The following is a 16,678-nucleotide window of genomic DNA, read 5'->3' on the forward strand; positions in this document are numbered from 1 at the left end:
TTCTTAAGCAAGTTATTGCACTTGTGAACGTAAAAGAACATTGCAACTCAAACACATAATCAGTCCTCATGCACTAAAAGTGGCCCTCAGGAAAAAGCTTTTCATCGACTTCAAATAAAAAAAGAAGCCCATTCTTCTTTGCAGACTACTTGTGCAAGTGTGAATGTGGCATGCAACCATCTACAATTACTTTTTTAAATGTTTCGGTGATTTTGATGACATTCACTTTTTTTTTTCTTTCTTTTTTTTTTTTTTTTTTAAAATAAAGCAGCTTCCGATTTATTTATTTTTTTTGTTCTGGTAAAAGCTGCATTACAAAATAACCAAGGCAGCGATGAAATGATTAAAAACAGCATTTGAAGAGTTTTAAGACATGAAAAAGGGCACCTGGAGGCAGTGTCCACACTTATAAAGCAGAGGTTCTCAAACTAATTGGGTCAAAGGACCCCATTCATGGGGGAAATTTATCCAAGGAACCCCATCAAATAAACACAACTGTAATGTGTAACCGTGTATGCCACAGAAATTAAAGTTACTTATTTTTTTTTAGAAAAAGGTTGTAATCTTACCATTGCAAATGTTTTTTAAAAAAAATTTTTAGGAAAAAAAAGATGTATTGCTATGAGGATAAAAAAAAGTATGTACTCTTTAGAGAAATTTGTTGGGGTAAAAAGTCGTAATCTTACAAGAATCCTTGGGTTTTTCCAAGGTACAGTATTGCTGTAATATTAAGATTTTAAAGTCAGTTTAGAAGGGGATAAAACTCATTTTAACAAATGAGTTTCATAAATAAGATGTTATTCTTGCAATGTTAAGCCTTTTATTCTGGAAAAGACACCTTTATTCTTGAAATCAGTGATCCCCAACCACTGGGCAGTGGCCCATTAGTGAGACATCATCGGGTGTTTTGGGGGAAATTACTTGATTTCACTGAATTGATCTGAAAATGATGATTTATTTACAGGCAGAAAAATGAAATATTCTTCCACCAGATGGTAGAAGGTTCAATTAGCCAGTGCCCCATTGCCATTCATCCAACAGAATAATAGCTTTGTGTTCCACTAAACAGGCCCAGATACTGATTGTGACATTTTTGTTTGGTGGTGTCACGTTTTGTTATTTAAAAAAAGTTTAGTCATGTATTAATATGCCTTTTGTTTTAGAAAACTTGATTTTATTCATGCAGGGATGTCAGATTTATGTGATGATACGTCACATCAGGGCTTTTAATAGGCCCAAAGCTAAGGTAGGGAAGAGTAATTTGTTTAGTGTGTTAGTTTATATTACTGTCACGCCGGTCCTCATATGTACAGTAGTTATGCACTTTTTGAAAATGGTACGACATAATAATTAATGGCAAATTATTTTGCGGACCTGCAAGCTCCAGACTCCAGTTTGAGAACCACTGTTGTAAATAAAGACGAGTGCACATCGAAAAGCTGAGGAACACATTTATGATGATATGATGAGAATATATACTACTCTTAAATAGTTTGGCGTATTGGCCTTTTGGGTGAAATTTCAGAATGAACTTAAAATGCACTATAACCTTTACAGGTGAATTTTAGTTGACTTTTTTTTTTTTTTTAATCTTTTGAATGCACAACTTTGAAAGCAAAATTCACATCAGGTGTTGGATCAATGAATTGACCAATGAATGTCCTGTGGTTCAAACATGAATTTCACACATCAGTCAAATTAAAAGTCAGTTTTAGAACACTATTTTACAGCGGTAATTACGTCATTGCTTTCGTGTAATTATAACATACCGGATCAAGGCCAACTGGAGGACCTTCTATCATAAATATTGAACAATAAAATAAATCATAATAGATTATATTCTTTTTCTAAGTGTATTTTACAAACAAAGCACCTAATGTTCATCTGTCTTGTGATGTGTTGCTGTACTTCAGATATTTTTGCACTATAACACATGAATTTGTCTCTTCTTGGAAATTAAGTTATACCCCAAAAACGCATAATCATTTTCTTGTATCAGCGCAATGCATCATTGGATATATTGCTTTTCTAGTGACCGTCTCCAATTCCCCTACATCGAGGACACTACTGTATATACAGTGGATAACCTTTACTCACTGATTCTCAACCACTATACTGCAAGCACATTAGTGTGCATGAGAGTTCATCAGGTGTGCCATGGTAAATTACCAAATTTCACTTAATTGGCCTGAAAAGGATTATTTATTCACAAATAATCCATCCATCCATTTTCTGAGCCGCTTCTCCTCACTAGGGTCGCGGGCGTGCTGGAGCCTATCCCAGCTGTCATCGGGCAGGAGGCGGGGTACACCCTGAACAGGTTGCCAGCCAATCGTAGGGCACATGCAAACAAACAACCATTCGCACTCACAGTCACACCTACGGGCAATTTTTAGAGTCTCCAATCAATGCATGTTTTTGGGATGTGGGAGGAAACCGGAGTGCCCGGAGAAAACCCACGCAGGCACGGGGAGAACATGCAAACTCCACACAGGCGGGGCCGGGGATTGAACCCGGGTCCTCAGACCTGTGGGGCTGACGCTCTAACCAGTCGGCCACTGGTTGCCAGCCAATCGTAGGGCACATACAAACAAACAACCATTCGCACTCACAGTCACACCTACGGGCAATTTTTAGAGTCTCCAATCAATGCATGTTTTTGGGATGTGGGAGGAAACCGGAGTGCCCGGAGAAAACCCACGCAGGCACGGGGAGAACATGCAAACTCCACACAGGCGGGGCCGGGGATTGAACCCGGGTCCTCAGACCTGTGGGGCTGACGCTCTAACCAGTCGGCCACCGTGCCGCCTCACAAATAATGTATATATATATTTTGTTTATCTATCTATGCAAGTGACATATATTGATTGACAGGTAGAACAATAAATGCTCTTTCATTAAATGGTAGACAGGTGCATACTTGACCTGTGTATTGTGTATATTGGTAGTGTCGGATTTTTCTCATGTAAAATATATGCCTTGGCTCAACAAACTTTGGGAGACAATTGGTTAGAACTCACTATATACTCACCTATCCACTATATATTGGATAGGGAGTGGTTTCCAAACAGAGCCTGTGTATAATCAGCAGGCTACAACACAGCGAGAGATTGGAAGAGTTACAGAAAGGCATAGAATTGGACATATTCATGGATGGATGTGAATTTTGCTTATTTTGTCCATGTTAGAGAATACCATATGATGTAAAAAGAACAGAAACATTGGAGAATTGGACATTCAAAAGTTTAGGGAGGGTCAACTGAAGTTCACGTGTATAAGTTATAGTGTATTTTCATCCATCCATCCATCCATTTTCTGAGCCGCTTATCTTCACAAGGGTCGCGGGAGTGCTGGAGCCTATCCCAGCAATCATCGGGCAGGAGGCGGGGTACACCCTGAACTGGTTGCCAGCCAATCGCAGGGCACATATAACCAAACAACCATTCGCACACACATTCACACCTACGGGCAATTTAGAGTCGTCAATTAACCTACCATGCATGTTTTGGGGATGTGGGAGGAAACCGGAGTGCCCGGAGAAAACCCACGCAGGCACGGGGAGAACATGCAAACGCCACACAGGCGGGGCCAGGATCTGAACGCCGGTCCTCCGAACTGTGAGGCAGACGCTCTAACCAGTCGTCCACCGTGCCGCCAGTGTATTTTCACTCCTGAAATTTCACCCAAAAGCCGAATATCCCTAACTTTTTGTGAGTAGTGTATAAAGACGGTGAGTTGTGTTTATGGCTTCACCAGCGAGCTACTTGGCTTGTGTAGTCCTCAGTGGTGCTTGCAAACTCATTGTCGTCTTTCTCCGACAGGCTTTTCGAAGCTCCCGCCCGGCGTTTGGGCGGCCACGGCCTAGCTTGCTGCCGCTCGCGTATCCAACGTCGCTCCTCGCGCCTCTTCAAGCGCACCTCCCGGCGCTCCCTCTGCCGGCTGTACTGGAAACGCTGCAGGAACAGGTCCTTGGCGTAGTCATACAGCTGCACGTCCAGGAAGTTGAGCTCCTCGATGCGTCGGCGCACGGGCTCGCTCAGGTCCACGTTGGCGGCGCGCGTGCTGTTGATCTGCGTGAAGGGCGAGATGAAGCGCAGGCTGAACGTCCGCTCGAACAGGTACTGCGTCTTGCGCTGGAACTCGGTCAGGCCGTAGAAAGCCATGTTCTTCAGGTTGCTCATGGCGCTGCTCAGCAGGATGTGGTCGCGCTGGCTCTCGTTCATGGAGGATAAGTTGTAGCAACCCACCAGACTCAGGTCGGACAGCATGCGCACTTGCCGGTTGTTGGCCAGGTTGGATGGGCAGCGCATGAAGTCGGTGAGGGTGACGCCCGACCAGTCCTCGCCATTGTAGCAGGTGGGCAGCTCGTCCTGGGTGGGCGAGCGTCCGTCGCACATGTGCAGGGCCGTCTTCCAGGTGGCGCCGCGCTGGACGTGCTTCCACTCGCTCAGGTAGCGGGAGACCGGGTCGCGTAGCATGGTGATGTAGTAGAAGTTCCTGTAGCCGACACAAAAGCAATCCATGCTATGAGCGAGTCAACGGCAAAGAAACATGCTGGGAGATAGCGACTCGTGACTGTGCGTCATACTAATCCAGCATGACTGCGGGTTGGGAAACAAACCTGTAAGGAGCAAAATATACGTGTATGGTGTTTACAGTGTATTAAAGGTCACTGGATAATTGCCGTCAATTCTATTTAAGTAGGAACCTTCCTTTGTCTTGTCAAGTACCCGAAGCATAAAATAGTTTTTGACTGCTGCAACAACTTGTTACTGCAGTGTCTTGTAAATGTTTGTTGAGTTATTGATGATCACCAAAAATAAATAAATAAATGAACACAAATGTACGAGAAAACAAACGGACTGCATATTCAACTAGCAAGTTTGTCTGAGACCGCAGGTTGCGGAGACGTCTCCACGACGTCTCCTGGGGACTAGCCAGGTCGTCAGGGAGTCGCGAGACACACTTCATGTTAAGAGACCAAGGGCCACTGCAGCAAAGTGGAGACTGTGGAGCGTCCAGATCAAAGGCTCAGAAACCAGGTAGGCTAACGTCGGCATGTATTGTCATTTCTGATTTAATTTAGCCAGCAAGGGAATGGACTGGTGCATCAAAGTAGAGCGTCCGGAATGCAGTTTCCAGAGTTAAGGCACTGCAACTGGTTTATTTATATGTTCAAATGCTACAATGACATGCACACGCGTGACTAATCTGCTTGACCAGTGAACAGCATTGGTTTCATTTCACCCCTATGATAACCAGGTACTAAACGGACCTGTTTCCGGTTGTTCCAAAGTTGAACATCACTATTGTGGACAGTGTTTTTTGTTTTCATATTTGATGCGAAAGTGACTGAGTGGGTGCCTGGTGGCAGATGCCTGCTGTCAGTGGCCCCTAAAGTTGCACAGACACCGCCACAGTTGGCTCGTCTGCTTGGGACTTGAAAGGCGTGCAGAGGGTGTTGTCTGAGTGCACTCCAAGGCCCAAAGGTCACCTGCGTGCACCATCAGCGTCAGCACGCATCAGACTCAGGCGTCTCCGTCTTGAGTGATGCCGCTGTAAACTTTCTCCGTCCCCTTTTTAGGGTCACGCTAATGTGCTCTGGAAAGACTGCGACGGAGCTTTACATCGATGTTTCCGTAAAAGCAAGTCACATTGTCACAGTCAAGATTTCCCAGAAGTGTGTTGACGAAGAGCTGAGATGAAGTCTATCATGAATCAGTAATGAGGAGAAACCCTGACCGCAATATATCGGTTTAAAACAGAATGGGAGCTCAATTTACATGGTAATTGTTGTTGTTTTTTTTCCCTTACGTGTGATTCTTTTTTCACAAAAAAAGAACATCAAACATAAGCCTCTAGAAAATCATAATAATAACAAAACCAATGAAAGAACGGTACCAAATAAAGACAGCATGCCGACGAAGGGGTTAGCACGTTTGGCTCACAGTCAACAGGTCGTGGGTTTGAGTTTCATCTCTTTTCTCCGGTTTCCTCAAACATTTACATAACGGGTTGGCTAATAAACGAAGTGAGAGGCTATCACTGTCAGGGACATCTTTGTTGTTCGAAGATCTCTGTGTTTGGGGGAGGAACTCGTGGCTGGTAGAAAATTGAGTCATGTGTCATGGTCGCATGTGTATGTTCGTGTTTTGCCGAGTGGTTAATTAAAACGCAAACCAACAACAGCTGTCGCCAGAGTGGATTGTCGTATAGGGCGTAACCCAAAATTGTATGTTTGTAAGTCGTTGTATATCAGTAACCTATGCTAACTCAGTAGTAAAGTCATAATTACAGGAGATATTAGATTTAACAACAAAAACAACACAACACAACACGAGGCAATCAATATGTAAAACAATCAAATGAAAACTTGTCAGTTCGGCGGTAACTGAGTGACATTCTTACACTGCTGCGCAAATTAGTTCAACTTATGTCACGTATGCAAGGATCGTCTTAAACCGAGGATCTCCTTGAATGTAATCCATTTTGACTCGATTGCTTCAAGACACAATTAATCAACAATCAATCCCGCACAATAATTGGATTTTCTACTTTAAGGATTACACTTCACCTGTTGTTGCATGAATCAAAAATTCTGTAAGGACTTCAGAATGGGAATCTACAAAGCCGTGGGTGACGTCATACACGACAGTGAGGAATATTACTGTCACGACCAATTTGGTGGACTGGCCAACAACACACACAACACTCACAGAGCCTTGCTTCAAACATTGCTCCAGAAACGGATTCATGCGTTGCAAATGCACAACCCAGACGAGACGCCGCATTTCCTTCCCAGCCAGCATCGGGACAACAGACGACTGCTTATTATTTGCCCATAATTAGCTCGTAATGGCGCTGGCTCCTGCTTCTGCTTGATTGCAGGCAGCCAACGAGAACAGAACGGGAAGCTTGTCGCCGTCTGCATGCCGACGCAGGGAAGCAAATAAGCGGCAGTTCGCTCATCAAGCGACTGCAGCAACATAATCATCATAGAGGCAGGTCTAACTTAATAAGCAGATGAATCAGTGTCCTTGCTCAGCAGTGGGACTGACTGAGAGTGTATGTGTCAGCGCGAGAACAGTGTGACATCGCCCACTGTCAACATTACGACCACTCACTTTTATAACTTTTTACTTGTTTTTATTGCCGATTGCATCCCCATCCTCCCATTTTCCGAAGGGTTTTTACTGATTCAGGTTGCGTAAGTGCTGGAGCCGACCCCAGCTGAATTTAGGGCGAGCGGCGATGTACACCCTCGACTGGACGCCGGTCAATCGCCAATGACATGGAAGTAAGGCTGGGTTAAGATCCAGAGCCACTTTCCGGTGGCGGTCAGAGTCAAATTTGGTGGTTTGGTGCTTGTTCCACCAGGAACAATAGAATCCATGCCATCTTGTAGGGGCCTGTGTGTGCTTTGCAGTTCACAGTCGCTATTTTAGAATTGAGGCTCAAGAGTGCTGCCACCCTAGCTCCGCCTTTTAGTTGTCATGGTAATGATAATAATAATTCCTGATCTTTTGGCTTTTTTAAAAAACAAAAGCATGACACATTAGAAAGACACCTCGGAACTGTTACAAATTCTGAAAGAAAATACGTAATGCGTCTCCTTTAAAGGTGGCAGTACAGAGATCTCGTGTTCAGTATAGCTGCCTCACAGTCTAGAGATCCGGGTTTGTATTTCTTTTGGAACATGTTCGCCCTGTTCTTGTGTGATTTTTCTCAGCATACTCCGGCTTCTTCCTGACATTCCAAAACCATGCATGTTCGGTTCATTGAAGACTACATTATGCATGAGTGAGAATGTGGGTGAATGATTACTTATATGTGCCCCGTGAATGGCACACCCGGTCTCTTGCAAAACGTTAGCTGGAATAGCTCAGTCGCCACCCTAATGAGGAGAGGCACTGTAGAGAATTGATGGATTTACAGTTAACCCCCTGCAGTTCGGCATTTACATAGTTGCGCCCTCCCCCCCAAAAAAGAACAAAAATCAAAAAAGCTAATCTCTTCTCCGTTATTTGCTGGAAAACTCACCTATTTGCTGTTTTTGTGCTCTGGTGGCATTTTGGTGTGAAACAAGTAAGTATGTTGAAATGAGTTGAGGAAGACACGTTCATTTGGACATAAGTACCACTTTGCCGCCGTCTTCTGGCATCTATGGGCAATTGCAAACCTTTTCCCCATTTGCGGCTGGGCTCGTTCCTTATAAAGGGAAATGATGAGTTACAACTGCAGGGGGAGCCCTAGAGCATATAAGAAATGGTTCCTATAAAATGCAGTTAGTCTGCAGAGCAGCTTGTTAGAATGTGTTTAATGGAAGGAGACACCCAGTGACAATGTGTTAATGCATGTGAAAACCATTCCATCGTAATGTTGAAGCTCGGCGCTGGAGGCCCAAATAGAGCCGAGGAGTGGGCTGACTTTCTCCATCCTCACTTGACTCCTGCCCTTCTTCTCTTTTCTCTTCGTCCTCCCTATCCGGCACACATTAGCGTTCCCTACGGATCCATAACCTTTTCTCAAAGGTTGTCACATTAATCACGCCGCTGAATCCGCTTGTCAATCTGCTCTTTGGGCGCTGTTCATCTCGAGTCGCCATCTCTCTCTCTTTCTCTCTGGGTGGTCCTCCACCTGAAGCCTGTAATAACAGCCATCACTCTACCCCTTTACGCAAAGACTCACTTGTTCTGCTTGGAACTTGATGAGAGCATGAGGAGACGCGGCAGTAGGGCTGATTCTATCTCGATGGACAATTACAGGTTGCGATAGCGTTCTTTTTTTACTGAATTTAACTGCTGCAAGGCGCTCCCTGGGAAACTAGAAGAAAAAACCCTGGTGATCACGAGTCTATTGGAAAACACGGTTAGTGAGTGTGAGTGTCATGAAGACGTGTACTTGTCAGCTACATGGCCACTGGGTCGTTGCGGTTGTGCGCATCCGATGCCCCGACCAGATCATGTCAGCACAGAGCCGACACAGGGAGGCAAGGATTCGAGCAGCCATGATCTTAGGTAACCTAACAAATTAGGGATGAACGATTTGAGAAACGATTTGTGTTTTCCCCCTAAAATACAGGGTGAGCCAAAGGAATGTATATGCGGACCACGAATAGCGAAAATCTGAGGCTAGCTGACACCCATTCTAATTGCACTAACACCCAAAAATTATTGAATAAGCAGGGGAAAAAAAACATTTCCTACTTCCCAACAAAAAAAAATAAAAATGAAAGAAAACGTTTCCTACTCCCCCCCCCCCAAAAAAAAAGAAAAAAAAAAAAGGAAAATATTTGAAAAAAAAGTCTGCGAATAGTTGAAACCAGAGGTGCCAAACTGCGAGTATGCGGGGGTCCACTGTAAATACATCTAAAGTAGCGCAGAAGCGGCCTGTACGACCATTATACAAGCCAAGTTCCAAATACTGTACATGGGCTTTTGTCAGACTAATACCAGTCAATTTCATTCAAATAATCCAATCACGGATATAACAAATCCTCAGTAATCGTTACATTTATTCCATGCAAAAAAGCAAGGCCAGTGAGAACACAGGAAATAATCAGCTCACATCTTTCTTCCTCTGCTCTCAAAGTCAGAAGTAGTTTCAATATTCAGCTCGTTGGGAAAGAAAGAAATAACCTTTTTTTGTTTTGTTCTGCCAGCAGATGAAATCCTTTACTGTGTATTAGCCACTTCTTGTCCACAGCAGTGCCAAGGACAAAAGATGTCAAACTTGTCAGCTTTTCTTTGCTTTTCTTTTCTTTTAAAAAAAAACAAATCAAGACCGTCCTAGAAAAAGAAAAAAAACATATTTGGATGAGTGTCACGAATCAGACATGTTTATCCTTTAAAAAAAAAAAATTACATTCAAGGACTTTCAGTACAGAATACAGCTAACAGTGTCAGAGTCATAACTTCATCTGTGTGTTTCATTCACTGTTACACAAAAAAAGCATGCTCCTCAAATGAACTAGGGATGCGGTTTTGGCTAAATTTACTTCATGAACAATCAGGTAAAGATAACTGGAGTTCCACCAAATCCTCAAAAGACAACCAAAACCTAGAAATGGAAATGGTCTAGCAATTATACACAATTTCACCAAGCATGTTCTGACATGCAGCACAGTGGACCTGCAGTTGGCACGTCTGCATCATCACGGTTCTAAATTTCAGTTTTGAAATCTTTTAATCATTGAAAAATCATTACGTGTACCAGGCCTAATAAGATTTATTTTCAAGATGCCTTTTAATAGGAGAGAACAACAAATTTCACACGCTTTCAATATTCATCACGATTTTGGAAACCTAAAAAAAAAAAAAAAAAAACGACCCGATATTTTTCACAGCTGAGAGTTCAATCGGTTTTCACGGATACGCTTGGCTGTCATCACATTTCACATGCACCAGCACTGATGTAACTGTCAAAGCACAGAAAGCGCCAGGCAAATTGGCTTCATTACATTTGAACAATTTTCCACTCGAGACAAGAGAGCGCCCCGCCGCTCGGTCTCATCACGTGGCCGTGAGCGTGAATCGTACCGCCCCGATGACAAGCCTGAGCCGGGGAGCATTTCGCTCGTTCTGCCGCTTGACATTCATGGTGTGCGCCGTTTTCATTTTGCACAAAAATCACCGCATATGACGGCAATTTAGCGCTCTCATTAAAAAGACATAAATGCCTGTGAACTTAATGGCATTTTGAAGTGAAAGATAGAGCCTTTGGAGTTTTACGATTGCATTTTATAAATTGTCGCCGGCTTGAAAAGCAGGAGGGTTCACGTCTGGTCTTTCTGATACCCAACAGTAGAAGGGGAGTGTCATACGCTTTCAAATGGGTGTCATATTTTGCAACAATTCATGCATTTTCAGTCTGGCTTCCTCATCAATCTTCCTCAGCTATCATTTTGTGCTCTTCTAAATAAAAGCCATCAAAAGTGTGACTAGCTTGTTAACTTTGGGCGTGAATATTCAGATATATGTCATTGAGCCTGTCAGACTATAGAACTGTCAGACAACTCGCCTGAGTTTGATGTGGTTGGTTTTCCACTTCATAGTCGTACTGAGGGGAAACTGCAGTAACCACGCCGCATTGTGTGCACCGTCCGTACGAGACACACTAACAAACAACAATAATGGAGGAGACCGGGGTTCTACCGTATTTACATTAAAATAAGAAAACATTTTATTCGAGAGGAAACTCAGGGCTACAAGAAAAGCTGCAGCAAAGTGGAGACTGTGGAGTATAAAAGTACAGCGCTCAGAACTAAGGGCACAGCAGAAGGTAGCTTTAATCTATTTATTGCCACTCTCAGACTTGAGTTCAATGTCATACTAAACATAAGATGAAGAGAATTTCACCTTGTGTGTTTAAGCCAACCACATAGCTTAGCCTTTGGTCCGCTACCTTAAGACCGATTGGAGCAGAGGTAACGATTCGCATCGTTGTGGATGTGTTATAACACTTTAAGCAGGGGCTATTTGGACACCAACAGCGCAGCAACACATGTAGACAGACAATACAGTAGTACTCAGTCATATACTATATTACAACTTGTATTTATCCTCTACAAACAATGACTACAAATCCCAGTAGAGTTCAAGGTAGAACATACACCGCTGCAATATGATTGGCTACTGCATCCAGGCAGGAAAGTAAGTGTGAAGCAAGTATGACTTGGTCTTTATACTGGCTCCAGGTGGCCAAGGCGTGCAGACCCCGATGAGCAGCACAATGTCTATTAAATTGAATGACAAATTGTGACAAAAACTGTTTCATTCATTTTAATTGTATTTAATTATGTCATTAGTAGAGAAGCGGTAGAGAAAATGTATGTATGTATGTTTTTATAAAGTATAATATCACAGAGTGCTATTTTGTCATTGGAAAAAAAAAAGCATTGACTGTTTTGATCTACAAGTGTGGCCAAGGAACAAATGTAACTCTTATCTCAAGGCAGCACTGTTTTTCAATTGGTGACCTATAAAGAATGCAATCATAATGGCACAACACACAGAGCCACCGACTGTAAGTTCGTGTGGGTTGTTGACGCAGGTGTCTAAATGCTTTACATCAGGGTTATCTCGATCCAATCCTCGCTTCAGCATTTCTCCGGCGAGCAGACGTCCTTGGCTGGCGTTATTGTGTATGCGCGGTCTCTGCGGCGCATCTGCACGTCCACGCACATCCCCGCTGTGTTCCGTTCTTTCGAGACAGATAAGAATAAGACTGCAGACATGCATTATTTGTAACCGATACCATCCCTTAATGGTGTCTGCGATCCCAGTGGCAGCCCGTAATGGACCGTTTTTGATGGTGACGGAATGGGGACGAGGAGTGTCACCCAGGAGCAAACTTGAAGAAGGATGGGACTTTTCATTTGGTTGTCAGGACGCCGCCGTCGCGAGCACTTCACATGATGCGCAAACAGAGAGTGCTTGTACCGAGAGCAGATAACAACAAGAGGGGAAATTGTCCTTCAAAAGAGAAACATCTCATCCTTCATTGCGGGAAACAAAGGAAAGACGAACAATGTCACGCAGCTGAAAACATACCGCGCGCGCTTTCATCAAACAAATCCGTTGACGCCAATAATCCGAAAGATGTCGATTTGTGAAGCTGTAGAAAAAACAAATCACTCCCCCGAGCTTGTTTTCAAAAATATAAGAGGATAAAGGAGGCATATTATGGATTTTTTTTTTTTTTTTTCCCAACATTTAAAAAGCTTCCCAGGTGTCTTAGTAAAAGGACTCGGCTTTCTTTGGTCAAAATACACAGAGGATAAAGAATTATAGCACACTTAGAACCACTTATAACTAGGAAGGGGAATTGATAAGATTTTTACAATTTTGATTCCACTTTTGATACTGCTTAACGATTCGATTCTTCAACGACGCTCTTATCGATTCTCGAATTTGTAGTTTGGACGAGAACAAACATCCAAGGGACTTTAAATAGACTTAAAAAAATTCAATGAATAAAATTAAATTAAAACGCCCGCTGGATATTATATCCAGGGTTCTTGTTATACCATATAAGCGTTATAATCAAAGAAAAAACGTCGAATGTGCCACTGTGCGGGTTGTGTATGCAAGTTCCTGCGTTGTAAATGCACCCTGAACACACCCTGTGTTTTTTTTCCTTTGGCCCCTAAGAGGCCAAAGGAAACTTCCGTTCACTGTTTCCGGCAGGATGTATTTTAGCATAACACCCGGAAAATTTGCATCCGCTCTTTCCCAGAATGAACTTGCTATAGTAGTTAAAATTACTGTATCACATTTTGACTGTGTTAAAATGCCTCTTTAAGGTGTTAAAGTGTTGTAGTTTCTAGAGCAGGGGTGGCAAACTCATTTTTGTCATGGGCCACATCGTAGTTGGGATTTCTCTCGGAGGGCCGCTGCGACTGTGAACCCATATAAATGAAAGATTACCACATATATTCTAATTACATACAGTATACACAACACATTGATGAATAACCAGTTTTGAAATCACAAGCCTATAAAAACATGTTTTTCAACAATTACATTTCTTTTCAAAGGGGGATTGGTAAAAAAAAATGCTTGGTAATATCTCAATGGTAGTCCACCAGAACACAATGAACAATTTTGATTTGCTTTCGTGGGCCACATAAAATGATGTGGCGGGCCGGATCTGGCCCCTGGGCCACCAGTTTGACCCCTGTGTTCTCGAGGTTTATCGTTAAATTGGCGTCGTTTTTAGTTGCGTGTTTCTGCTGCTCCTGGTGACAATCGGGCACCCTTACTCAGAATAGTGTCATGTAGCATATTAATACCACTTGAGGCCAGTAATTGTGTGACTATCAGCTGATCCGTGCGCATGTAAAATGCGCAATGGTGTCGCCATTTCAAATAGAATCGATAAGGGAATGGCAAAATAAATTCAGCTAACAATTCCTAGGTATCGTTAACTTTGGAACCGGTTCCCACCAATTCTTGATACCCATCCCTACTTATAACACTGGTTAAAGTCACTCAGCCACCCCTCCATTGTGGGGTGTTCTAATGGAACCTAGTGGGTTTCTACTGGTTGATTGTGGACTACAAAGCACACGTAATAGAGTAATCGATTTTTGGTTGTGTTTTCACTCGTGGAGGCAGCGCTTCAAGACATAGCCGCCGAATTACTTATCAATTAGTGTAGCCGAACCGTGCATGTGGCGCATGCAGCGGACACACATCGCCAAAAGCAAATACCCCCATGTCAACAACTTTGTAATTCTGAGTGTAGTCCGGAAATTGGATTGTAGCAGTTGCTTGAAAATGGCAGATCATTGCCCAGCCTAGCTGCCAAGTCAGACACCTAGAAGGCTTATGTAAATTAGTCAGATTGTAACGTCGTCCCCAAACTTCAGTCCAGCTCAACCTACTTAACTGGGCCCTTCGTGAAGGAAGGAATTATAATCAGTTCCAAATACCAGTCAGTGTTAGAGCAAAACCCTCAGGCTTTTAGTAGAAAATAAAATGTCAGGAAGAGCCTACTGAAACATCTGAACTTTATTTGGGGTTAATTGAAGGCACTTGAAAATAGTGCTGATTTAATATGAGTTTGAATTCTGAACACAGCCAACTATGCAACGACACTATCTCAGTTGTTTCTTTTTATTTCCCCTCTCTAAAATAATCTGGGTTTTTTTTTTGTTTTTTTTTACCAAATTGACTTTCACAGGTCACATTAATGGTAGAAAAAGTTTAGAAATGATTTATCTCGGTCTCATTTTTGAAATCACAAAAGCCTGGCATTTGAACAGGAGTGTGCAGGCTTTCTATACCCATTGTGAGTTCAGATCTGCATGACGTGCATCAGTGAGATCTCGTGCTTGTTAAACCGCAGATAGCAATATTTTAATTCGGTGTTTTCCATTGCTCTACATTTGACATCGCAATAGCTTCCAGTGCTAATTGCGCATGGGCTGATATACGCCTGCTTAGAGGGGGGACAGTGTTATTTACTGTCATCCTTTTTTGAAGCGACGTGTCAGGACGCGAGTGGCTCGACGAGACAAAAATTCCGATAAGAGACGCCTCATGAATAAGAAAACGGCACAATAATTGCACAAGTGGTGCTGGGACGAAGAGAATTGGTCGGATGGGAATTTTGAACGAGCCTTTGTGTTGGCGAGTGACTCTGCGCCATTTTAACTGCTCTCCTTGTCATTTGTGACCAATTAGGTATTGTAATATGACAGCAGCGTAACTCCATTTACCACCATGGTGGAAATCCTCCTTTCTAATTACATCCTCCTTTTTAATCTCCTCCCGCGCACGCTTTCTCTCCGATAGACAGAAGAGAAGGGAAGGCGGTATCTCTGAATTAATAATACGGCCAGAGGAGCCACGCGAGTACACAAGCTGGCAGTGTAAATCACACAGCATCTACATCACAATCATATCATATAATGCCAAGGCTGAAGACACTGAGAGCATTGCACGTTGCCGTGGGACCTTCACATCTTATCAATCTCCCGCACAGACATGAAACTTTTACAGTTTTCAGCCGTTTCCACCACACCATTGGAGAGGGTAGAAACAGCTCTTCTCCCAGCTCTCTGGTCATCATCATCATCATCATCATCACTGAGGGTCCAACTACAGTAAAAGCGGTCTACTTCCAGAAAATCAGGAGTAATGGGGAATTACGATAGCAATGATAGCACTACACGACGCCTGCCTCCTGCTTTCAAAAGCGTTTTGGGCCATGCTGGGCCAAATGAGCGAGTTGGCAAAAAGTCCATAAAAGCCACCCAGCATCCGAAATCAATTTCTTCCATATTGTACCAAGTCTTGGAGCACAGCACTCCTCACAACTGATTAAAAGTTTGATACAGTTGAACCCCATCAAGTTCAGGATGCTGGTCAACCTTTAATTTGTTTAAATTTAGAATACAATTGTCCTGTATGAAAATATCTATCCATCCATGATTGTCCTCATTAGGGTGGCAGGTGAGCAGGCGTCTATCCCAAATGGACAAGAGGCGGGGCACATAAAGACAAACAAGCATATTCACACCAATGGAGTCTATAATGAACCGCTGCCCATACAAAACAATGGAAACTCAATTACATTGGTGCCTCGAGATACAGTTACAAAATCCATCCATCCATTTTCTGAGCCGCTTCTCCTCACTCGGGTCGCGGGCGTGCTGGAGCCTATCCCAGCTGTCATCGGGCAGGAGGCGGGGTACACCCTGAACTGGTTGCCAGCCAATCGCAGGGCGCATACAAACAAACAACCATTCGCACTCACATTCACACCTACGGGCAATTTAGAGTCTCCAATGAATGCATGTTTTTGGGATGTGGGAGGAAACCGGAGTGCCCGGAGAAAACCCATGCAGGCACGGGGAGAACATGCAAACTCCACACAGGCGGGGCCGGGGATTGAACCCGGGTCCTCAGAACTGTGAGACTGACGCTCTAACCAGTAGGGCTCCGTGCCGCCCAGTTACAAAATATTCTTCAAAAAAGAATAGCTGAAGGTTATTGTCAAATTAAACATAAAACAAAGAGAATTACATGTTGTGGATTTAAAGGGCAGCTCAAACTTCAAACTTGATCCAGAACAACAACCATTCTGGGATTATTCCATGCACAGTACATCATGATATCAGCAAAAAATAGTTGGCTATCTCAGTGGCCTCTCATCCTCAGTGACCTTGTCC

At 43.3% G+C, this 16,678-nt stretch overlaps 1 protein-coding gene across 1 annotated transcript in view; it reads right to left on the minus strand.

The window, feature by feature from the left end:
* Nucleotides 1-1,563: 1,563 nt before the first annotated feature.
* hs6st3b (heparan sulfate 6-O-sulfotransferase 3b) overlaps nucleotides 1,564-16,678 on the minus strand; it is a 60,984-nt gene continuing 45,869 nt past the window's right edge. Inside the window, exon 2 of the mRNA XM_061693046.1 lies at nucleotides 1,564-4,497. Within this exon, the coding sequence (XP_061549030.1) occupies nucleotides 3,750-4,497 (748 nt within the window). The 3' untranslated portion in view covers nucleotides 1,564-3,749. The remainder of the gene's footprint in view (nucleotides 4,498-16,678) is intronic.

Source organism: Phycodurus eques, chromosome 12, assembly GCF_024500275.1.
Source record: "Phycodurus eques isolate BA_2022a chromosome 12, UOR_Pequ_1.1, whole genome shotgun sequence".
In the NCBI taxonomy this organism is placed as follows: Eukaryota; Metazoa; Chordata; class Actinopteri; order Syngnathiformes; family Syngnathidae; genus Phycodurus; species Phycodurus eques.